This window comes from Mus caroli, unplaced genomic scaffold (assembly GCF_978045245.1).
Source record: "Mus caroli unplaced genomic scaffold, Mus_caroli_1 scaffold_20, whole genome shotgun sequence".
Classification (NCBI taxonomy): Eukaryota; Metazoa; Chordata; class Mammalia; order Rodentia; family Muridae; genus Mus; species Mus caroli.
This window is the reverse complement of record NW_028227275.1, coordinates 26,703,687-26,727,651: the sequence shown is the minus strand read 5'-3', so window position 1 is coordinate 26,727,651 and position 23,965 is coordinate 26,703,687. Positions and strand designations below refer to the sequence as shown.

The 23,965-nt window shown below is 40.5% G+C and overlaps 1 protein-coding gene and 1 pseudogene across 5 annotated transcripts in view; both read right to left on the bottom strand.

Moving 5' to 3' along the window:
* Nucleotides 1-23,965, bottom strand: part of Slc16a12 (solute carrier family 16 member 12) — a 78,975-nt gene that overhangs the window by 2,561 nt on the left and 52,449 nt on the right. For all 5 annotated transcript variants that reach the window (XM_021151692.3, XM_021151694.3, XM_029472554.2 and 2 more), the window contains 5 exons: nucleotides 20,130-20,377; nucleotides 9,686-9,789; nucleotides 6,700-6,843; nucleotides 3,831-4,410; nucleotides 1,495-1,754 (listed from right to left, as the gene is read on the bottom strand). In XM_021151692.3, coding sequence (XP_021007351.1) covers nucleotides 1,495-1,754; nucleotides 3,831-4,410; nucleotides 6,700-6,843; nucleotides 9,686-9,789; nucleotides 20,130-20,239 — 1,198 coding nt within the window. In that variant the 5' untranslated portion in view covers nucleotides 20,240-20,377. The remainder of the gene's footprint in view (nucleotides 1-1,494; nucleotides 1,755-3,830; nucleotides 4,411-6,699; nucleotides 6,844-9,685; nucleotides 9,790-20,129; nucleotides 20,378-23,965) is intronic.
* LOC147000144 (large ribosomal subunit protein eL42-like) lies at nucleotides 12,691-13,029 on the bottom strand (annotated as a pseudogene).

Here is a 23,965-nt window from a genome sequence, read left to right as displayed (position 1 = left end):
TAGCCACTCTCAAATTTAATCATTTGCCAGGAGAATCTCCCTAGACTACAGCACACCATCACTGATTTGAACAAAAAGCAGATGGCCTAAAGATATCTTGCAGCAACCGAGAAATAAATAAATTAATAATTGTTATTAAGTGAAGGATTTAAGAGAGTCCTCTGTCTTTGCTACTCACACAATAAGTATTAGTGATTATTAACTCCATGAAATCTGGTTAAAAAGATGAAGGTTGTATTTCATAGTCTGTAGCTTTAAACATCATTCAAATTATTGAAGTTGGGATCATTGATATAGGGGATAAGTGGACATACAAAATGCTAACAGGATTCCCGGAACCCACACACTACTATAAGTAACCCAATAGAATTCAGTGCAGTATCCAGTTGTCAATGGAAGACTGATTTCAACCATACCTTATTTGAAAATTTGGACTCTCAGACATGCTTCTTGGCCTTTTGGTTAAGATTATGCGCACAACATGATGTTGTGTGTTGTTTTACATGCATATACTGGAGGCCACAATCTATAATTTCATATTTATTTTTATTTCTGTTGCTATTGCAGTATATCAATCCCAATATCTATGCCGATCACAAAATGTGAGGAGCACTGTGTTTTGTGATAGGAAAATATGGGTCACAAGGATCAGAGAATTGGTGGGTAAAGTTTTACTCTGGTAGGCAATTGGTTTGTAGTTGACAAGGAACAACTATAGATTTTTCCTCAAAATATTTGTATGTGGAGAAAATCCACCAGGAAAGTATACAGCTTCACTTTTCACCCACTTCAAATCCAAAAATCCAAGTGGAATAGAAAAATTAATTCTCACTTTACAGTTTCCCATGATCCATACCCCCTGCACATATTCTTGCTATGGTCTGATTTGTATGTGGATTTCTGTAGGGACAAAGTAGTTACTTTGCATTAAGATAGAATCTTAATTTCCTCTATTGTAAACCTCTAGGTGGTATTCTCTAAAATATGCTATAGTCATTATCTGTTTGCATGAAAACTTGACCATTACCAACATTTGGTATGTACAAATGATAAGGAAAGAATGCAGAGAGAGCCCTGCCCTCCACCTGGCTCTCTGTGTCTTTATACCTTCACGTCTCCTTTAAGCCTCATTACCCACTGCTCTGTTTTGGTAGCAGACTTCCTTCTGATGGTGCCCTACTTACTTACAACTGGAGCAAATGTTCTATCCTTTTACTTCTATCTTTAATATAAACTGGAACCAAGACCCTAACTTGGGACTTTCATTTTCCATGCAAGCTACCATCCTTACTTGGTTGGAAAAAGATTCTAAAGGCAGAATGTGGGTAGGACCATAGTTCTTTGGTCCCTTTTGCATTCCTACAACCTTTCATCCTTTCCTGACTCACTTGGAAGCTTTTTCTTATTTTTGGTATATGAGCTGTACACAGAAGTGTGGGTTCAATTCCTCTACATCAGTATGATGACAGTGGCTAGTAGACTTTGAAAACTTACCTGCAATGGGTGGGCTCACCAAGTATGGCACTGCATGAAGGAAGTAGACCACGCCAAGTGCTGACGACAAAGAGGTGGTCCCTACTATCTCTGCAGTCACTACCGGGATCAAGGTAACGTAGGCCCCATCAAAGTAGCCAAAGGTACAAGAGAAAGGCACAAGAAGGGGGAAGGTTTGAAGCATTGGAAGACACAGATAGCACAGCCCATCTAGTGCCACGGCAAAGAGGTAGCAAACATATCGGTAATTCTTCAGACACCTACAAATGTGAAGAGCCATAATGAGTATGGGACACCCAGATTCCATAAAAGAGATATTTGAACAGAGCCAAGCAACTGTAAACACCGCAGCTGTATGTACCTTCCTATTTGTGTTATCTTATACACACACACACACACACACACACACACACACACACACACACAAGCACGCATGTGTGTGAATATGTGAGCATATGCATTAGCTACCATGGAGGCCATATTGGATTCCCTGGAACTAGAGTTACAGGAAGCTATGAGCTTCTCAGTGATGGTGCTAGGAACTGAACTCCATTCCTCTGCAAAAGTATCAAGTGTGCTTTACTGTTAGCACATCTTGCCAGCTCCTGTTATCCTCTGATTGTTCTACTGGCATATATACATGAATGTATGTCTGCAGGAAGCATAGTATGGTGTTGCTCTAATATGTACAGGATTGCAATGTCACTACCTGCGTAACTCTAATGTAAAATCCTTTCATCATAAAATGAGACTATCCACCTCAATATATGTAAACCTGAGGCCACAATTTTCTAGGCAGCTACCATAGTGAGTGCTTCAAGATAAGGTTGTCACTGGTGTTGAGCACATCTTGCAAGCTGAACAGCCCAAGCAATCACACATTGCTGAGACTGGATATGAAGACAGTAAAAAGAAGTGTAAGAGTGACAAAGGTCTGTCTGATCTAGGATAAAGTCCTACATCCAGACTCCCGCAGTGGTCTTCCACTCCATTTCCTCTCTGAAACTCCACCTCCATCTATAATACCAATTATTTCCAAGATGGTAGAATGCCAGCTCTGCCTTTTTGCAAATGCTTCCTCTCAAAATCCTCCAACATCGACTTGACAGATGGAGGCCCTGGAGAATCTCAGCAGTAGATGATTTTAACAAGGGGTAGAACTGGCACAAGAATTTAGGTCTTGTGCCTAGCCACGCCTCCTTCGGCTTACAAGTTGCTTCTCCCTGAGTCAACATTGTGCAACGGACATCGCCCCACCCTTCCTCCTTCCTTTGTCTTTAATTTAAAAGGTGGGAAGTGCTGGGGCATGGCTCAGTGAGCTTGTCCAGCACAGGAGTTGCTGCTTTTATCACCAGCGAGGCACAAAAGAAAACAAGTGGAATCTGTCCTAAATATTATATTAATAATGCTAGAGAATCCCAGTCAGATCCTGATTAACGACTAAAGTGCAACTTGAGAGAGGCCATTAGATGATAGCTCTCTTAGCTCATGACTCAGACATAAGTAATTCCTCACCCAAGGTGCCATCCAAAGTCTTCAATCCAAACAGGTAATTAATTACTTGCTGTAGAGTTCCTATAAATCCAGTCTCTAAGCATACAATCTCATGAAAGTATTCTAGTCCCACACTGAAATCTAAGTGTGTGGCTAATGGCATTGTGTGTCATTGCACCTGACCCTTCCACCTGAGGGGTGGGGTGAGGTCCTCTTTCTGCTACTAGTTAATCCCTGGGACAATCCAAAATGTGTTAAGACCACAGCAGACAAAGAGAGCAGTTTTCGCAGTAGAAGACTAATTTGCTTTAGGCTGGAATCACATTTGCCATTAGGACTTTTAGTTGTCCTCCTCTGTGAAGTTCAGACAGACATACAACCTAGACAGCCTAGAACAAGAGTGGACAAACTAGGAGCACATCTAGCTTGCTATCTGTTTGTGTGACTTACCTGGTTAGTTGGTTGGCTTGTTTCATCGTAAATGGTTGTAAACCGAAATAAACAAAACAAAACAAAAAAACCTAACCTTGGGTGAAATATAGAAATAGACATTTCAGTATGCATTGATACTCATCAGAACACATCTGCTCTCATGTTGATGGCAGTCCTATAGAGTTATGACAAATATTATATCTTCTACAAAGCCAAGCAATGTTTGCTCTATGTGTCCCCATATATAAAAAGTTTGCCAACATCTGATCTATAAGAATCAGCAAGAAAAGCCTCCTTTAGATACCAAAATTACCCTCCAAATGTAGATGTGTGACAAAGCCAGGTCAGGGAAAACTCGGCACTTAAAGCCTCCTAAGAGAAGCCAGTTGCGTTTTTTCCCCGGACTTTACCTTCTGTCAGTTAGCCAGCCAAATGTGATGTTGCCAACAATATCGATCACCCCAAGGATGGACATGAGAAAAGCAGCTTGATGGTGGCTCACTCCGACACTCAAAGCATAAGGCACCAGGTACACAAAGAGAGGGCTGCAGCCGTAGGCCATGAACAGAACAGAGACAGCCAACACGACGAAGTCTGACATCAGTAAAAAACCGTATTCCTGCTGCAAGGAGCAGCAAAGACGGGTCTCTGTACATTCTTTGGTCAAAGGTGAATAGAGAGATGCTTGCTTACAGTCTTCTCTCTGAGATTCACGGTTGTGATTCTTCTCTGGGACTGATCGGTCCTCTTTAAGGGTAATTGGACGCATCAGAGCGCCGCAGACGCAGAGATTCAGAACGAACCCGCCAAGAATGAGCAGTGCTCCTCGCCAGGAAAACTGTTCAATGAGGAGCTGAACGACAGGAGCCAGGATGAAGGTACCAATGCCACTGCCTGACATGGCAATCCCATAAGCCAGGGCTTTCCGTCTGCTGAAATACTTGCCCACCATGGCAATTGCCGGAGAGTAACAAAGTGCAAATCCAAGACCTGGGAAACAGAGAACGCCGTGAATGGTGGTTCACCGTGAGCGGACGAGAGCAGACAGTGGGAAAAACGGATGAATGAGACTGAAGAGAATCTGATCTTCCAGGAAATCCCTTTAAAGCTGTTTGTGTACCCAGCTGAAAAATTAATCTTCCTGCCATTCTTTCGTAATTTGCAAACTACAGAGAGGACTTCTGTGACTTTTTTCCTTAGGAAGAATACACTAAAAGAAATCTTTTCTCAAAGACATGAAGAACTTGAAAAAAAATCACTACTCAAGCTAAGCTGGAATTTCCCAGCAAAATCAGGGACATGCTGAACAAAGAAACTGACAACCCCCCACTCCTTTCCATACATCCTCTCTGTCTCTCTGTCTCTGTCTCTCTGTGTGTGTGTATGTCTCTCTCTGTCTCTCTTCCCTCCCTCTCTCCCTCTCTCCCTCCCTCCCTCCTTCCCTCTCCCTCCCTCCCTCTCTCCCTCTCTCCCTCTCTCCTTCTCTCCCTCTCTCCCTCTCTCCCTCTCTCCGTCTCTCCCTCTCCCCCTCTCCCCCCTCCCTCTCTCCCTCTCTCCTTCTCTCCCTCTCTCCCTCTCTCCTTCTCTCCCTCTCCCCCTCTCCCCCTCCCTCCCTCTCTCCCTCTCTCCCTCTCTCCTTCTCTCCCTCTCTCCCTCTCCCCCTCTCCCCCTCTCCCCCTCTCCCCCTCTCCCCCTCTCTCCCTCTCTCCCTCTCTCCCTCTCCCCCTCTCTCCCTCTCCCCCTCTCCCCCTCTCTCCGTCTCTCCCTCTCTCCCTCTCTCCCTCTCTCCCTCTCCCCCTCTCCCCCTCTCCCCCTCTCCCCCTCTCTCCGTCTCTCCATATCTCCCTCTCTCCTTCTCTCCTTCTCTCCCTCTCCCCCTCTCCCCCTCTCTCCGTCTCTCCATCTCTCCCTCTCTCCTTCTCTCCTTCTCTCCCTCTCCCCCTCTCCCCCTCTCCCCCTCTCTCCGTCTCTCCATCTCTCCATCATCTCCCCTGCCTACTTTTTGTAGGTTAACCTAGCTGAATACTTGTCTCACCTCTTCCCTGTCTGAGAAGACACAGCTTTGATGGTCTATGCTTCCCAGGTTTTGTACAGAATTAGTATATACGAGTCCAGGGAAGTTGCAGGACATTTCATTTAGGTGGGAAGTATCATAGACTAGGGAATATTACAGAAGAACATGGAATCTGGAAATATTCCTCAGGTCCTTGAGAAAAATACCAATAGTTTGGAAAGCTTTCAAAAGGTTTTTGGCTTCTACTACCTCGGTTTAACTTAGAAAGCCCAAAGAGCTTCAAGCACATGTAGGCTATTTACCTCAATGCATCTAAAGATAGATATAAACTATGTGGCACCTCAATTGATAATTGATAATACAGGAGAAGAGACAGAAGAAACACTCTCAATACCCATCCACATTTGCAACACAGATGGCCATCAGATCTATGGGTTTCCAGATGCTGGGACTTTCGGTGCTAAAACCAGACCAGTTCCTAGTAATCTTAGCAGCTAGGCCCTATGAGTTACTAGGGATGCCTGTAACTTCCTTAGCAGACAGATGCAGATGCACAGCCTTACTCTGAGGTTACACACATTTCTGGCCTAAGTCATCCTAAATTCATAGCATGTACCCAGACAAGAGTGGGTACCACCTTCCATCCCCATATCTGTGATGAACTTATTGTGCCTTGAGTCCCACCAGCCAACCTCATCCCGACCCTATGCAGTCCCGTTAAGTTTATGGAATGGACACGTTCTTCTCTTTCCATAAAATCCGTCATTATTTTCTAAAATGGGGTTTCAATAACTCTGAGAAATCATGTGAAATATGAGAATGCCTGAGGCAAGGTACTATATTTTCTAAGTTGAAGTTCCCATTTATTGGATAATAATAAGCATAATAAAGACCAGAAAATTCAGGCCAAACACAGTGTTCAGTGTCTTACTTAACAAAGGGAGACAGAGAATGACCAACCACTGTTGAAAATTTGTATTGTGCTGAGTAATTTATCGTTTCTTCTGAGTTCAGAGTCTCAGGCATATGTAATGCCAGAGAGAAAAGTTATGTCTCATGGCATGACAAAATTAATGTGGTAAGGCTTTAGGCTAATGGAATTACATTTCTAAGTCTCTGTAACTGCTAAGTTGGTAGCCATAAGCTAAGTCAGCTGCATTATGCGTCTAAAGAAAAGTATTTTATAAATCTCTGTTGTGTTTATGTCTTGACAACACTTGAACAAAGGTAGGGTCAGACTTGTGGAAGGAAGTACACTTACTTACCTGTAAGAACTCCCAGGGTGAGGTAGAGGTGCTTCAAGCTGGTGGCAAATGAGCCCAGGATGAAACCAGTAGATGCCAGCAAGCCACCCAGCATGATCCCCGCTTGACAGGATAACTGGTTACTGACAACACTCCCAAGCGGAGCTTCAAAAACAACAAAGAGATCAATAGAAAGAAAGGCTTGGGGGATACCTTGAAAACACTGTGCTGTTGCACTCAGGGAGAAGAGAGCCAGCAACCTTTGAAAGGTCAGGTTCAGCCCTCTAGTTTTATAGCTTTGGAAACGGAGACCCAAGGAAATATGACCCTTGGTGGTTACACAGGAGCAGGGCAGTGACAGAGCTTCCTGAATGTCCTTAGATTCGTGCATTTTTATCTCATTCTCTTACAGCCTCACATCCAGGGCTAGAGTGTGTGTCGGGGGATGGGAGTTTATTTTTATGTGCATGTGTAGTTACCTCCATCCATACCTGTATATCATGTGCATGCCTGGCGCCAGTGGGAATAAGGGAGCTTGTTGGATCCCCTAGAACTGGATTTACAGAGGGTTGTAAGCTGCCATGGGGGTACTGGGAACTGAACCCGAGTGTTTTTAACCACTCTTAACTATTTTCAACTGCTCAGCCATTTCTCTAGACCTAGGGTGTTTTTCACACAGGCACCAGTTATTTATCTAAACTGCATGTCACTTACTCAAGTTTGTTAAATACAGTATTGCTTTTACAACATAACAGTAATGATGACAGTTACTTAATGAGCGAATTTTTATCCTGAAGGAGATAAATCATGCTATTGCCAGTCAGTATGCCTGGCGGGGCGGGGTGGTGGTGGTGGTGGTGGTGGTGGTGGTGAATGGAAAGAGCTATGTCTCTGAATATCTGTTAAACTTGATCAGTTTTGCAGTGATCAAGTTAAAATTGGAGACTCACACACGACAGACTCAGTTACCCAGCCAGCATCTCTGTTAAAGCCATGGCTGTTAGAATATTTAACTCTGGGAGAAATGGAATGTGTCAGTCTCTAGAGACTGTTGATTTCTCAAGGGTGCTGCTATTGTGGTTACCAGAAAATAATAAAAAAAAAAACATTTGAGTCACCTAAACTAAACTTGGTGAGAAAGTTACAGCAACTCTAACAAGGAACATGGGCTTCTCTGTCCATCCCATGGCAGATTTTCTTCAGGGGGAGTCCCAGCACAATGTGCAGTCTCTTGTTCAAGCTCTAAACTCTCATAGTCTATCTATAACCTGGTGAGCAGGGGAATGCATGTAAACCTGGATCACTGGGGTCTTTCTCAGAGTCTGGGTTCACAGAGTTTGAGCCTGCCCAGAGCAGACACCATCATTGTTACTATGTTGTTACTGCTCTGTGGAGAGCCTCAAATAACCTCCAGAAGATAACAGCAAGGGAAATGAGTCATGCACATTCTCTGAAGCCTGCTGATACTAACGCTGTGGCTAACACAACCCTGAAAAATCCAGTGCTCAATGAAAGGGAAAGAGAGATGGGCTACACGCAGAACCTAAATGTGTGATTTCGTGAATCCTTATCAGTTGAAAGAGTAAAGTCTTTTCAAAAACTTCACAATCTACCCTAAAATCAAAGAAAGAAACTTCACAGTCACACTGGTTCCTAAATCTAGACATTTAAGAATAAATGTATTATTTTGCTTGATTAGAATTATTAAAAATAAAGAAAATATAACAAAATTCAACCTATTAAAGACAAGTATATGAGTCAGTACATAGAGTCAGATGAATTTATCGCGAAGTACTTCCTTTTTGACACTGAAACAGGTAAAGATATTAGATTTATTTATTTTGTATTATGTGTATGGCTGTTTTGTCTGTGTCTAGTATATATGTACACCACATGTGAGCCTGCTTCAACAAAGATTGGAAGAAGGCATTGGACCCCCTGGAACTGGTGTTACATATAGTTGTTAGCTACAATGTGAGTTCTGGGAATTGAACCTGAGTCCTCTGGAAAGCAGCAAGTCTGAGCTATCTCTCCAGCCCCAGATAAAAGTTTCTCAAGGGATAAAAGTTTCTAAAGCATCCTAGGATTTTTTCTTAGTGAAAGGATTGAGTGAGTCCAGGTTAGAAATGGATTGTTCCAACTGAATGTGATCCTAGAAATTCACTAGGAGACAAAGTTGGTAATTTTTGTTTCAAAATTTATAAAAAAAAGCTTTATCATCCTCTACTACAGATGCAATATTAGGTCTCATGAATTTCTGGGACACCGTCCATGTCCTAGAGAACAGATTTGAGATTTCACAAGTGAAGTTATAACCACAGTGAGCCTACTTAGCTCTTGATTGCAAGTTCCTCTTCTTCCCTGATATTTTTCTTATTCAAGAAAAGGTGACATCTGTGAGTTGAATTTGGAACCCTCTGGTAAAGGATCAAAAAGAAAGCCAAGACTTGAGCTATGATGTCACTCACTGAGGAAAGCCCTGTAGAAATGGCTCATGCACTGTCGATAGTCATGCCTCCCTGAGAGCTCCTGATCCCACTGAATCTTGGAAGCTAAGCAATGTTGGTTCTGCTTAGTATTTGGGTCAGAGAGATGGCTTACTGTCCTATCCAGTGTATGCTTGTATGGCTGGAGAATGAGAAGGTCGTCAAATTGAAAGACATGGCCTATTACATTCTGCTCAGAGATTTCTCTGCAGATCACCACAAGCTCTAATACACTCAGCATCCAGATGAGCCCAATGAGTTGTGTCCCACGGTATTGTGTCCCACGGTATTGATGATCTCCTCCATCTGGTTTTAGTCAAGGCCATCAGTTCCAAAAGTAAATCTTGTTAGGTTTAGCTGAAGATGCGAATGATCTAGGTTTCCAATCTTCCTAACTTGTAACTAATCCTTCCACTTAAAATATGAATAATGAGCCAGCATCACCTGACCCTGCCAAAAGTCATTGCCGTGTTCAGTTCCATCATTTCCATTACATGTCCAGCCTGGTCAATAATACTCACCACAGAGCATTGTCATACAGTCTACAATGGAATGGATCCATGCTGTTTGGGAGTAATCCTGAGCAAAGTATGTCTGAAACTCCACAAAAAATATGGAGATACATCTGAAAAATACAATGTGGGGATTTTGTACAAAATATGAATGAATATGGAATTGAATCAGAACCTAAAAGTTTTATTTCAATCAGCTTTTGAAGTGTCAAACGATGTCAGTTACTGAGCCATGATACGTGGGAAACCAGAAGTTGACCATTGGGGCCATTCTGAGGAACCAGAAAACAAGTGTTCCGTTATCTCTCAGAGAGGCTGCTAAAACCATGGAGCTAGGAAGAACACTGCTCTGAGAAGGTGTTGTGGGAAAACAAGAAAGCATGTTAAGAACATAGTTTATTGCTAATTATTATAACTAATATTTTCTCTATAGCTCTAACCTCGCCAAAGTGATATACAACTTTCAACTTGAAAAATGAATAATAATATAAAAAATAAGCCTTAGAAATTTGACTTCTGATATTTGTACAAAGGCAGTAATCTGATGAAGAGGATGAGATGATGATGATGCTGATCTGAAATGAATATATTCTAGAGAATAATTTACTATGGTCAAACATTGTAACTGACCAGTTTATCATTAAAAGACTTGTCTTAGTGACTTTTTAACTACTGTAATAAGACACCATGACCAAGGCAACTTATAGAAGAAATAGTTTTTCATATGAATATATGCTCAGAGAATAAAAGACAAATGGTAGTGTTAAGTTGAAAATAATTACCTACAGAGTATGTGAGGCAATGGTTTGGCACTGCAGCATTTAGAAGGAGCCTCATACAGAGACATTTAATGACCTCGTTTAGGGCCTGGAACCTTCATAGGAGTATGACAGCAGAGAAGGAGTACTGCTCTTGTTGCTTGTTGGTAAGAGGCTATATCTTTTTGGATATGTCCAAATCCCAACTCTTCCAGATGCAGCAACCCATAGCCAACTGTGTTTTTTAGTCTTCCACTTCTCTGTGGTTGCTTCCAGATAGGAAGGTGAGTGATGGAGAGATTGGGGAAGGAAGAAAATTCGGTGGGATCAGGACAGCTGTGTTATGCAGTGCCAACTTTAAGTGAGTCCACTTCAAATACTCACACTGAGCCTGCCATTGCAAAGTATGAACCTTGATTAATGCCCAGCTGTTACTGAATTAAAATTGCTAGTAATTCGATCTTTGCAATTCGATTTATAACTGAAGTTCAGTGGAGCAACAGAGGCTTCATGTGCACAAAGGATCCGAGTGCCCTATGTGTACCCGTTGCTCTTTGCTACCCCTCTTACATGGAGTGTTGGAGATGTCTCATGTGCACAGAATTCTGGTTGACCTATAGTCCAAGGGAGCTTAGTAGGACTCACAGCTAGCACATGAATGAATTACACCCATGACAGTGAGCATGTGAGAGCCACGGAAAAGGTCTAACTATCCAAGACAGGCCACGCTTTCTTTCTGCACCCAAACTTGTTCCAAAACAGAAAGAGGCAAAGGTACCTACCCTAAGGCTCACAATCTCCATCACCTATGGTGAGACTATGGCACAGAGGAAGAGGACAAGAGGGTTAATCCTAAATTCTGTGCCTTTTCAGGAAGCCGAAGGTGGCTCCGTGGATCGTGTGCTTCCTGAGAAAACAGGAGGGGCTGAGTTCGGATCCCCAGAACTCGTGGAAAAACTAAGTGTGGCACAGTCTGCCTGTAACACCAGTGCTAGGAAGAGGAAACCAGGCAGATCCTAGGGTTCTTTGAATGTGTGATTTTAACACACACACACACACACACACACCCTCAACAGCACAGACAATGCACATAAATTACTCAGACAACTGTCGACTTTAATTTGAATGAAAATACATTAGAACTTCTTAAAAACAGGAAGCCAGTTTTAATTTGGAGGAGCAAGAAAAGCAAGAACCCTTCTAATGCAAATGTAGGGGCCTCATCTGTTGATCTTGCTTCCTTCCCAAGATACTGATATCAAGGATGGTCACTGACAAATATCTGCAAAAGAAGCTGTCAGCAGAGCAAACAAGCAACCCATAAAGTGGAGGAAAAAATCCTCACCCGCTCTCCATTAGACATGGGGCTAATGCCAAGAGTGTATAAAGAACTACAGAAATAAGTAAAAAGAATGTCTGGTGTTAATCAGCAAATGGACCCAGGAGATGGAAAGTTTACAAATGAAGAAATATAAACGGCTAATAAGTATTTTTTTAAAAAAATGGTTGATATCCCTAGTCATCAGGAAAGTGCATATTAAAACTGCTTTGCAATGCTACCTCATTTTAGCTAACAATCTGACAAATGTTAGCAAGGGTGTGGAGAAAGAGGAACCCTTGTTCACTGCTGGTGGGAGTGGAAACTAGTAAAATCATTGTGAGAATTAGTAGGGCATTTCTTTAAAAAGTTTAAAATAGACTCAGCTACACTATACCAGAGCATACCTCCCAACCTCCATACCATACCACAGAGTTACTTCCACAATCATGTTTATAGCGCTCTACGCACAATGGCGAGGAAATGGAACAGATAAATGAACAATGGGAATGTGGAACACATACCCTGTAGAATTTTTGAATGTGAGGTGACCAAAACTCAGAAGACAAAAGCCTTATGCTTCCTCACACACAGATCCTAGTCTTTACATATGCATTTGTACACACATGTAACTGTGTACAGAGTCTAAAAATCTCAAAAGGAGACCAAGAGAGGGGACAAGTAGGTATCTAGGAAGGATGAAAGTTAAGGAGAAGGACACAGGAACACAACAAGAGGTAGATACAGGGGCCACCACACAAGAGAAGTTAGGGATAGCAGAGAGGTGGGGGGAATGGGTTGGGGTAAGAATCACTAAAACACATCATTCAAAATGCAGTAATGATATCTAGTATCTTGTATGCTAATTCAAACTTATTTTGTATCACTAACAATAACTTTGTTTTCTAACAGGTCATTTTCCTACTGCTTCCGTGTTTTCCTCTCAGACAATACAAGTTTTAGAGCTGGATCATTTGGCCCTTTCTCTTCTTGTCACCTGCCAGTTCAAAATGCTTTGCACCTCTTAATGGCCAGCATGCTCTTGGATCTTCTGTTGGGTTCAGCACACTTAAGCCTGAGCACAATCTTCTTTGTGGTTTAGGCCATCTTTTGGGAAATTGGCTTTGTCCATCGTAGCCACTCTGCTTGCAATAATAGCACCACTACCCTTGGGAATACAGGGAATCTTTGCCCTTCTTATACTGGGTAACTTTGTGAGGCTGATACTTGCCACATGTCTTACAGAGAGTCCTTCGGGTTTTAGGTACATTGGCCATCTTTGCAGTAGAAGTGTCTGCGATGAAAAAAGAGACCCAGAGTCTGTGATGGCCACCTTAATTACCAAACAGCAGAGGGCTAATTTAAATTTTTTAATTAAAAAATAAACACCAATATACTAAAAGCAATAACTAAAATCTTGTGAAGTTCCCTTCTTCTGCTGCTTCTTGTCTGGAACTAAAATGTCTTATCATCTTCTCCTAACTACTTAGCTTTTGATAAGAATGAGTTGTGAGTTAACGTACATAGCCTCATTATCAAAATGACTGAGTTATCCATCACCCAGGATTCTCAGTAGAACACCATTGACTGTGGGGGTGGGTGAGCCCTGGAGAGATTTGTTCTGTGTGGCAGGATGCTTAGAAGCATCTCCAGCATCTGCTCCAAATGTCTCCAGACATTGCCAACAAGCCTTGGAAACCAAAATGAGCCTGACTGCCGACAAGTGATCTAGTCATCAAGTTTTCCAACCCCTCTTCAGAGTCTTCAAATCCCTCCATGGGTCGCCATCGCCCTTATTGTTCATAATTGACGGCAACACCTTTCCCTTGAACTGTAGCCCAAAGCTCCTAAGTGATGCTTCTCCATTAGCACTTAGCTGGCTTCAGCGCATTCTGCAAACAGTGCCTTCCTAGAACAGATGCTGGCATTTCAAACATTTTAGCCTGACTTGCAAGTCTTTGGTGTCTGTGCTCCTTTCTGCCCACTGTTTGCATATTTCACTACAGTCACCTCTTTCTACCTCGTTCAACACAGTCCCTGTGTTTTATGCACGTCTGTACATTATAGTTTTTTCTGTGATTCTCCTCTAAGTGCCCGTTTTAATCTCAGATAGTTAGTCATTCTACGCCTCCAGGAAATCTTCCTTGACTGCTCCCTTATTGCTCAAGACAGGAATGGATGCTTCTCGTACACGTCCTCTACATGTGGCATGTTCATCTGTGGTCTGGCAACTCCCTTTTCACTTGTTTGTATTGTCCACTAGACTTTGTGCTGTGACAGCGGAAGACATATATGTCTTAACTCACACTAAATTCCAGACATCTAGGATAGATAGTATCTGTCATGAATTGGGTGCTTATAAATATTGTTCAACAAAAGAAGATAATGAAGGAAGGGAAAGGGGGAAGGAGGAGGGAAGAATGAAAGAAGGAGGAAGGAAAAAGGAAGGAAGGAAGGAAGGAAGGAAGGAAGGAAGGAAGGAAGGAAGGAAGGAAGGAAGGAAGGAAGGAAGGAAGGGGAGCCCCTTGATAGAGAATCTGACTGGAATGTAAGGAAGTGAAAGGCTCCACTGGAGAGAGAAGAGGAAGAAAGGGTGGCAGTGCCACCAGAAGGCATGTGCAGAGGTAAGCTGAAGCATCCAAACAGGCTCTGAAAACATAGAACGAATCATCACCATCAGTGTAAAAGGTGCAGAAGTGACAGCAAAGAGTAGTTGAGAAAATGGTAATATATTTTGAAATTATAAACCAGTCTCTTCACTAAATCACTCTGGGGAACGTAATATTACTGTGCTGTCTCTTGTGATTTCTTAAAAATTTAGCTTTGCCTTTTTTAATTAATTAAATTATTTATTTATTTTACATCCTGATTGCAGTGTCCCCTTCCTCCTCTCTTCTCAGTCCATCTCTCATGGACCCCATCATCCATCTCTCCTCCCTTTCTCCTCAGAGATGAGGACGCCTCCCATGGCTATCAGCCAGCTTTAACATAGCAAATTGTAGTAAAATCAGGCACATCTTCTTCTTTTATTGAGGCTACACAAGGCAGCCCAGTAAGGAAAAAGGGATCCGAAGGCAGGCAATGTAGTCAGACAGCCCCTGCTCCCACTTTAGGAGTCCCCTATGAAGACCCAGCTGCAGAACTGTTACTTATGTTTAGAGGGCCTAAGTCAGATCCATGCATGCTCTTTGGTTGGCAATTGAGTCTCTGTGAACCCCTGAGGGTACAGGTTGGTTGATTCTTTCTGAACTGAGTTGACTAGTCATATCAGTAAAACTTTGGATCTGAAAGTCATTTCTGGAAAGGTGAGAACCTTAGTCAGAGGTCAAAGTTCAATGACCACATCCACCTTTATGAGCATTTCAACACTCATGAAATTCAGAAAGATGGTTATGTCACTCAATGGGAAGAGGACCAACTGACAAATGAAAATCAATAAAATGAAAGATAATACGGTCATTTTTCACCTCTTTAGAAAAGGAGAGAAAGGACCATAGAGCTTTCCAGTTGACGAAGGTTTGTGTTGTGAAATTTAAAATCCAGGGATATCTGAAATAAATTGAATTGTAATAGGAGCGCACATGCATCCGGATGCTTGCAATAACAAGAGTTAGGAAAGCAAAGCTCTTATTCCAGATTCATACCCATGGAAACAGCTAGTGAGGAAGCTTGCTGATCTCTCAGGGTTTCAATTTCTTCATCTAGAAATCAAGCATTTTTAGAAGCATGACTCACAAAGGTCAGCATGATGCATCTCATGTTGTCTCTTCAGCCTTTGGGGTCTGATAGGACTTGTTCCCCAAAACAGAAACAGATCACAACCAGTGTCATCACTTACAACCAAACACGCTTTCTTAAAGATGATCTGACTCAACAGGTCAATGGGCTTTATGACCTATTAAGCTCAATCTCACTGCTCTGACGCTGTCCTAGCTACGCTAAGTCAGATCAAGAACTGACTCACAGCTATGTTGTAGACGACTAGCTAAAATCACTGTCATATCCCTTGACTAATCCTATTATGTGGTGGGAATGACTTCACGAAAACTCTCTGAAAACACGTCAACAAGGACAAAGTAAATGCTCAGTAAAGTTACCAGTCACTTCATTTTTACCCTGACTGTTCTCAAAAGGGTTTGAAAAATCTACAAAACTCCAAAGAACTCCAGGAATTTATTTCTACTCAGTTTATTTGAACTCAGGAAATCCAGGCAACACAAAGTCTCAAACCTAGGATACTGTTTTGTTTGAATATTTTTTTATGACTTTTTTTTAAAAGATTTATTTATTATATGTAAGTACACTGTAGCTGTCTTCAGACACTCCAGAAGAGGGCGCCAGATCTCGTTGCAGATGGTTGGGAGCCACCATGTGGTTGCTGGGATTTGAACTCCGGACCTTCGGAAGAGCAGTCGGGTACTCTTACCCACTGAGCCATCTCACCACCCCTTGTTTGAATATTTAAATAAAATTTTTGTTTCTAAAGTAACCATTCAAGTTGTTAATATATGTAGAGAATTCATGTAATTGCACTTTAAATATGATCCTTAAGTTAATAATGTATTTTGATAAAGATATCATAAAGAAAAAAGAAATAATCAATATAGAGTAATAAATAGAAGATATAAATAAATAATAATGACTGCTTTCATTGCCTGTTGAACTTTAAAATTTATGTTTTTTCAAAGTACAAGGCTAGAGCTGAGATAGAATGTTTAAATGTCTTGAGTTAAAATTATAGCACTGTTTATAAAAGCAAAAACCAGAAGACCATATAAAATCACATCAATAAAAATGTATCAAATAATTGTAGACAAAAGCATGAAATAGAATTCCTCTTTTTTTTGTATAGAATAGAGTTTATTCAGAGCATGGGGAGGGCAGTTAAGAGGGTAGCAGAGGCAGAGAAAGGCAGAGAGAAGGAGAGAGTAGAGAATTGGGGACCGGCCATGGCCATGGCCATGTGGAGGAGGGAATTGGGAGTAAGGGGGCAAGAGGCAAAAGAGAGGCAAAAGCATAAGAGCACATAATAGAATTCTAAGCAACTATTTTCCAATAAGGTAGACCCTTAGTGGTTGATACATAACAGTCTCAAGAGAAATTATTAAGGGGGGGCAGAACAACATATCAAAAATGATCCTGCTTGTGTAAGTAACAAGAATGTACACTTAGGTTAGCTCAAGGTTGAGAAGGCTTTTTGTTTTCCTCTTGAGACTGAACTTAAAAAAATATCGCTGAGGTTAATTTTAGGCAGTGAAATTGAGTCAGTTAGGGAAGAAAAATATTTTATATATTTTCAACATGTTTGAATTTTACCATCAGAATGCAAGATGTTTTGTGTTAAGGTGCTTGTCCAGTAGATGCTGGCTCTCTGTTAGGCAGGTTGCCCTGGCTCGATTCTCTTGCTCTCAGGTCTAGTCCTCTTGGCTGCTTCTTAATGTGTGACATTTAGATTCCTGGGCTGGCTATATCACCACACTTTCTTGTCTGCCTTTATTCTGCTTAAGTGTTCTTGTCTTGATCTCCTCTGTTGACTTCAGACTGGTATTCTGCCTTGACTTGCAGCCATGGTCTTCTTTTCTGGTTTCTGACCGAATGTTTGGCAGTTTAGGCATGGTAAAGAAGGGTAGGCACTGGTGCAGGCTGAGACATCTTCCTCCTTCATTTTTGCCAGGCCAGATTATTTCCATCGCTTAAGACTTTACTCCAAGGACTTCTCTAGAAAGCCAGCCCTGAATCTCCAGGCCTGAATTTGTCTCACTGCCTATCATATTTTAGTTCCATACTGACCAAAGTTCATATAACATTTTGATGACCTACATCATGAGCTTAAAAACCACCCATAAAAGGGTGACTTCTTTTATTTGGCAGGGTGCTGAGTCCCTTGACTATCACCAAAGGTCACCAAGCTTAATAGAACTCAAGTCAATACAGGTATTTTTATTTGTATCTCAGTCAATTGTGTATGAGTCTACCATAAGATTGCCAATCAATCTACTGCTTTAGAAGTCTCTAGTACAGAGAGAGTCATGTCTTCAATGAATGGAAGATAATCATCAATGGAACAGATTTTAAATGAATTGAAATAGAAACTTAAAAGTACAACCTACAGAAGATAAAAGGTTTTTAGCCTTTAGTTGTAGCCAATGGATTCAACATCCTATCAAATAAGGCAAGATATCCATTTACTGATGGTCTTCCAAACTCCTGATGCAGGTCATCTCACACACACACACACACACACACACACACACACACACACACTCATACTCTAAACTCTTCTTGTAGTTCCAGAAAGTTCACTGAATGTATACAGTCACTCATGTGGACTTGTTGGTACAGGAATTGGTGTGCTGTGTTCTATGGCTGAGTATCAGGAGAACAGAGAAGGTAGAGTTTAGAGAGATGTATGCTCTTGGCACCCTATCTTATTGTTATTGTCATGACAGCTCCTTGGATAGGAGTAGCCCACCTTTAGACAATGCTTCCCGTAACCAAAGCATTTAAAAAGTCTGTGCCTAATACTATAGCTTCTCTTGATGGTACTGAAGATAAGCCACAAGTGTGAATGGGGATCAAAGTGTAGTATATGCGTGAGAATAGGATAAGAACTTATTTAGTTATATTCTAGAGAAAGCAATAGTGAATTCTCTCTCTCTCTCTCTCTCTCTCTCTCTCTCTCTCTCTCTCTCTGTGTGTGTGTGTGTGTGTGTGTGTGTGTGTACTTTAAGTGTCTATAGATTATGAGTGTGTGCATTGTAGTAAAAAAAAGCAAAATTAAGTCTCTGTTCATCTCTGTCCTGGTAGCCATAGATGTAAGTCACTTAGCCCCTCCATGAAGCAGGGATTAGCAAGCCCATTTCACCTAAATCACAAAGCTCACTTGAGTGACTGACAGAAGTATCTTAGTATTGCAACCAGGAGCACTATGGACAACCTTGTGAGAATACAAGTTCTTCATGAAAACTGAACTACTCAGAACACTACAGCATAATCCCCCCTTATAATGCAATGAAACTACTTCTAGAACATTCTCTAATGGAACGAAAAGACGTTTCTATTTATAAGAAGCCACACACACACCCACAAATGATCTTTCAAATTCTACAATCTCTTCAGACTCAGAATAGACACATAATCAACAAACCTTAATAGTGGCAAATAAAAAACACCCTGCCCTGTATCTGTTGGCAGGCATATGATACTTTCTTTAGCTAGGATATCATCAAATAAATTATTACCACAACTACTTTCTTGTACTGTATAGAATGCATCGCCAGAAAAGAAAGACCCAGTTCCATTGGAACAACAGTGAGGGCAGAACAGTCACATGCAAATCACAAGCATTAACTCATATAGACATGAAGAGAACTAGTTGGACATTAAGTATATTGAGTACTGTGTCTCTGGAGGAAAATCGAATGAGCAAGGAAGGTTAAAGGAGTCATTGTTTTGCTTTCCTTCAACCTAAAACCCAGCTGCTGTCATCACAGCCATCAAACTGTTTGTTGAACAAGAATTTGGATTCTAGATTTGATGCTTCCCATATTCAACACTTAACAAGCAAAAGAGTTTTCAAGGACTTTTTTGAAGTTCTACTGTTCCCTCCTGAGAGAATATAGATTTTAACGCTGTACAAGTTTGACTTTGGTGATATCTTCACAAACCTGTTATGAACTTCATAACCATGCTTCAGTCTTGGGAATATTTTTCTTATTCCTGTGCTGCAAGTTTGAGGATCCTATTGCATACTATAATCTCTCACCATAGTGGTTTTTTTTATTTGTGGCTTATAAATCATAAATTCAATCATTTCTACTATAAAATATTAATGACTAATACTTATACTAATTAAAATGTCTCATTAATATATCATATATAAGAAAATTAGTCATATGAACATCATCTTATACATCAGCTTATGCTACCTTTATATTCTTGGATTTGCATTTAACAATTCTTTAAAATACCTAGAAAACTGATTTCTTTATAAAAAAACTATTATAGGAAAAAATTCCTCCTCTAGTAAAAATATTGGGACAATTCTCATGTTATTTCATATAGGATGATTTTATGTGTTTCATATTTAAAATAGGTGCAATGTAGAGAATAGAAAGAAATATCACACACTTCCACATTTTGTAGAGCCACTCATGAAGACGTGTGTCTGGATTAGATTTATTTTTCTCTCACATACTCCAAAGCTCCTAAGTGTCCTAATATATATCCCTAATATATTAGGGAAGAGAGCAACATCCAGGACTCTGTAACATTGTGATATCATACCTTGCAAAGGAAAAGATACATGAGCAGCTAAACACACACAGGGAAGGACATGAACGCGTCCCTAGCATATCAAGTAGAAAGACCCACTTACCTGGTGACTGCCCGGGTACAGATGGTAACAAGGAAGCAACCAGCCACTATCATCCAGCCCCAGCCTCCATCTGGAGGGGATGCCAAGCTGACTCTAGTTATCTTCGTCATGGTTTCAATTCTGGTTTTCTTCTCTTTCCAAGTTACTGCAGCAATAAGTTGTGGTCTTGAGTGTCCGCTACCCAGTAACTTCCTGTTGACAGTCAAAGTTGGTGCAGGATGCTACCTGGCATAGGGGTTACTGCCCATCTAAAACAAAAACAAAAATATGTTTTTATCTTTGTCATGTTATTCTCTTGATAAGAAATTATTACTCTCCTATTAATATGATTGTTTATAACTATGAATACCAGGTCATAGTAAAGACCATTAGTTATCTCTTTTTTTGTTTAAAAAAATCTAAAAATGTTTACTTACAATCCCTGAGAAGTTACCACTTACTCCTTCAGAAATTTTGTAATGAACAAAAAGCAAAGAAAACTGTAATAGTAGCTTATGCCAAACCAAAAATAAACATCAGGTATAATATAAGCCTTAAAAACCTCTAGCTCAGGCAATGTGTATGAGTACCTTTAAATTATTTTCACAACACACCTACAATTCAGATTTTCAGACATATAAATGATAGCACAGCCTAATATGTGTTTATATGTCCACTTATTATATTTACTTCTATTAGATTAAAAAAATTAGAGAACGACAGATGTCATTGCATAGCTGTTCAAACATTGAAAGGGCCACACAATTTTTTATGTACAGAAAGAACCTTGCTGTTTCTACCTGAACCTTCCTGTGCTGTTGAGAGCATCCACCATCTCTGTTGAAGAAAAGGAAAAGCAGTAAGGGAGAGAGATTCCAGTGAGTGCTTGCCTAGGTGACTCTTAGTCCTCAGTCAGACCAAGGAATGAAGCTAGGCAGCGTTTCACAGCCTTGGTTTTTTTATATGGATTCAGACACGGGGCAAAGATCGCAGTCATAAATATTCTGCCATATCAATTCTGTCTCCACAAAACACCTGTACTACAAGGCAAAGAAAGGAGCAATACAACCAACCAGACCTTTCCTATCAGAAATAAGTATTATCTTCTAACGTTTTCTTAAATCATTCACAGAATATGTTCTTTATAAAAATTTTCAAAGACAATTCATTGGAAAGACATAATTTAAAAACTGAAAGTGACACCTTACAATCACACTTTAAAATATAGTAGTAAAAAGGGAATGAAAAAATTAATATATATCTTTAAATATAAATTTTAATTATTGCCAACTTGAAGTGTTCAAATTCTGAATGCTTTTTCAATTCTTTATTCAGATTAAGTGGACAATGTATTAGGCTATATGTCTATGATAGGTGTAGAAGGAACCCACACATCAGCATGCTTTAGGGTCATTTCAAATAAATTGCTGGTTATTAGACAGAATTAAATAAATCGAAGTAAGTGATGATGGAAAAGGGAACAGCCATCCAAATGAATCCAACCATCCCTCCTCGTGCTGCCTTTACATCTGATGAGAATTAGAAGATTTCAGAATTTCATTTCTTTTTAATTTTGTGTGTGTGTGTTTGTGTGTGTTCAGTGTATAGAAGTGTATATACAGGTGCATGCGTGTGTGGAGGCCAAAGGAAACTTGCCATTCTCAGCTACACTGGCTGACTAATGAGTCACTGGCTGACTAATAATCAAGAGACCCTGCCTCTTGATTTGTGTCTTTTCCCATCCTCCAGAGTTCTACAGATCCATGTTTACATGAGTGCTGGAGATCCAGTCTCAAGACCTTAATAAATCGTCTCCCCAGCTCCTCTCTTTCATTTTTTTCTCTTTCATTTTTTAAAGTAACAGAACTTCTCAGTGACCAGCCACTTTTGCCTGTCTTTCCTTGAAAATAGGGATGGCAGGTGTTCAATACAGGTAGAAAGTGAATGAGCACAGGTAAGATGGTCAATTCAAAGGCTGAGTCTTCCAGGATTGCCCTCATTCCCTGCTCAGTCCTGGAACAAGGTATTCGACGAGGCAGCTTCAGCTACTTGACTTAAACTCACTCTTGTTGACAGCAGAGATACATGGCAGAATTTGGGGTTCTGGAACAATTGTGAGTGCTCAGCCTTTCCAGCTCTGGGCATCCACACAGATGATAACTATGTATTCATTAGACTTGGGTTTCTATATTTGGAATTGTATCTGTTTCAACAGCTTAGAGCAAATCCTAATTACTATAGTGATAGAGTAGTTGGACTTCCTGTAGCATTTATAATGCTTTTGATTTTTTCTTTCCTTTTTCTTTTCTTTTCTTTTCTTTTCTTTTCTTTTCTTTTCTCTCTCTCTCTTTCTTTCTTTTTCTTTTTCTTTCCCTTCCTTCCTTCCTTCCTTCCTTCCTTCCTTCCTTCCTTCCTTCCTTCCTTCCTTCCTTCCTTCCTTTGTTTCATGTGTGTGTGTGTGTGTATTGAGCATCAAACCCAGGGTATGCTATGCAAGTGCCTTACTGAAGAACTGCAAACATCTCCAGTCCCCACAAGCTTTAATTTCTTAAGTGTATAGTAGTTGAGTATTATCACCTACTGCCCTACCTAGCCATACCCTCTCATTATAGAGAAGTGAAATGCTACAGAGATTCTGGTCTCATCAGAAGATAGCAGACACCAACCCAAATGGCAGAGAAAGAAAGCATAGAGATAGACTGGTATGTGCTTTCAGGTGAGTGGGCATGGAGGCAGATGGTACCCCACTTAGTTCCTTACAGAGGCAGATGATACCTGTCCCAACTCTGTCCCTTTCCAGCTCTGTCGTAACCTTTAGTAATCTCTTTCCCAGTTTCTTTTCTTTCATTTTCATATATATGTATATATATACACACACACACACACACACATATGTATATATATATATACATATGTGTGTGTGCATGAATGCACGTGCATATGTGTGTGTGTATGTATATATACATATATGTACTGGCTAGTTTTGTGTCAACTTGACACAGGCTGGAGTTATCACAGAGAAAGGAGCTTCAGTTGGGGAAATGCCTCCATGAGATCCAGCTGTAAGGCATTTTCTCAATTAGTGATCAAGGGGAGAAAGGCCCCTTGTGGGTGGGACCATCTCTGGGATGGTAGTCTTGGTTCTATAAGAGAGCAGACTGAGCAACCCAGGGGAGGCAAGCAAGTAAAGAACATCACTCCATGGCTTCTGCATCAGCTCCTGCTTCCTGACCTGCTTGAGTTCCAGTCCTGACTTCCTTGGTGATGAACAGCAGTATGGAAGTGTAAGCTGAATAAACCCTTTCCTCCCCAACTGCTTCTTGGTCATGATGTTTTGTCCAGGAATAGAAACCCTGACTAAGAGTGTATGTGAATGTGTGTGTGTGTGTGTGTATATATATATATATATATATATATACATATATGTATATATGTCATTAATCTGAAGAATAAATAAAGGATATTAATTCTGAAAGCTGCAAGAGAGAAGTATATAGTCCCATATAAAAACTAATCCATCATAAAGACAGCAAATTTATCAATAGAAAGTCTAGAAGTCATTAGAGTTTACAATGATGTATTTCAGAATTGTTTAACCTATAGACTGTAGGACGGACATAAACCCATCACAAAACTTTATGTTTAAAACATTGTGAGCTTTTTCCTTGTGAATGTTTTCCTTTTTCCCTTTCCTATTGAAAAGAAAAAATATACAAAAGATATTTACAACAGACATCGACAGAAAACTGTTTGAAAATCTATATTCAGTAAGTTGGAAAAATCAAAGAGAAATAGGTATATTTCTAGGCACAGATGATCTACAAATATTAAACCCAAAGATTATGAACAACGTAAAC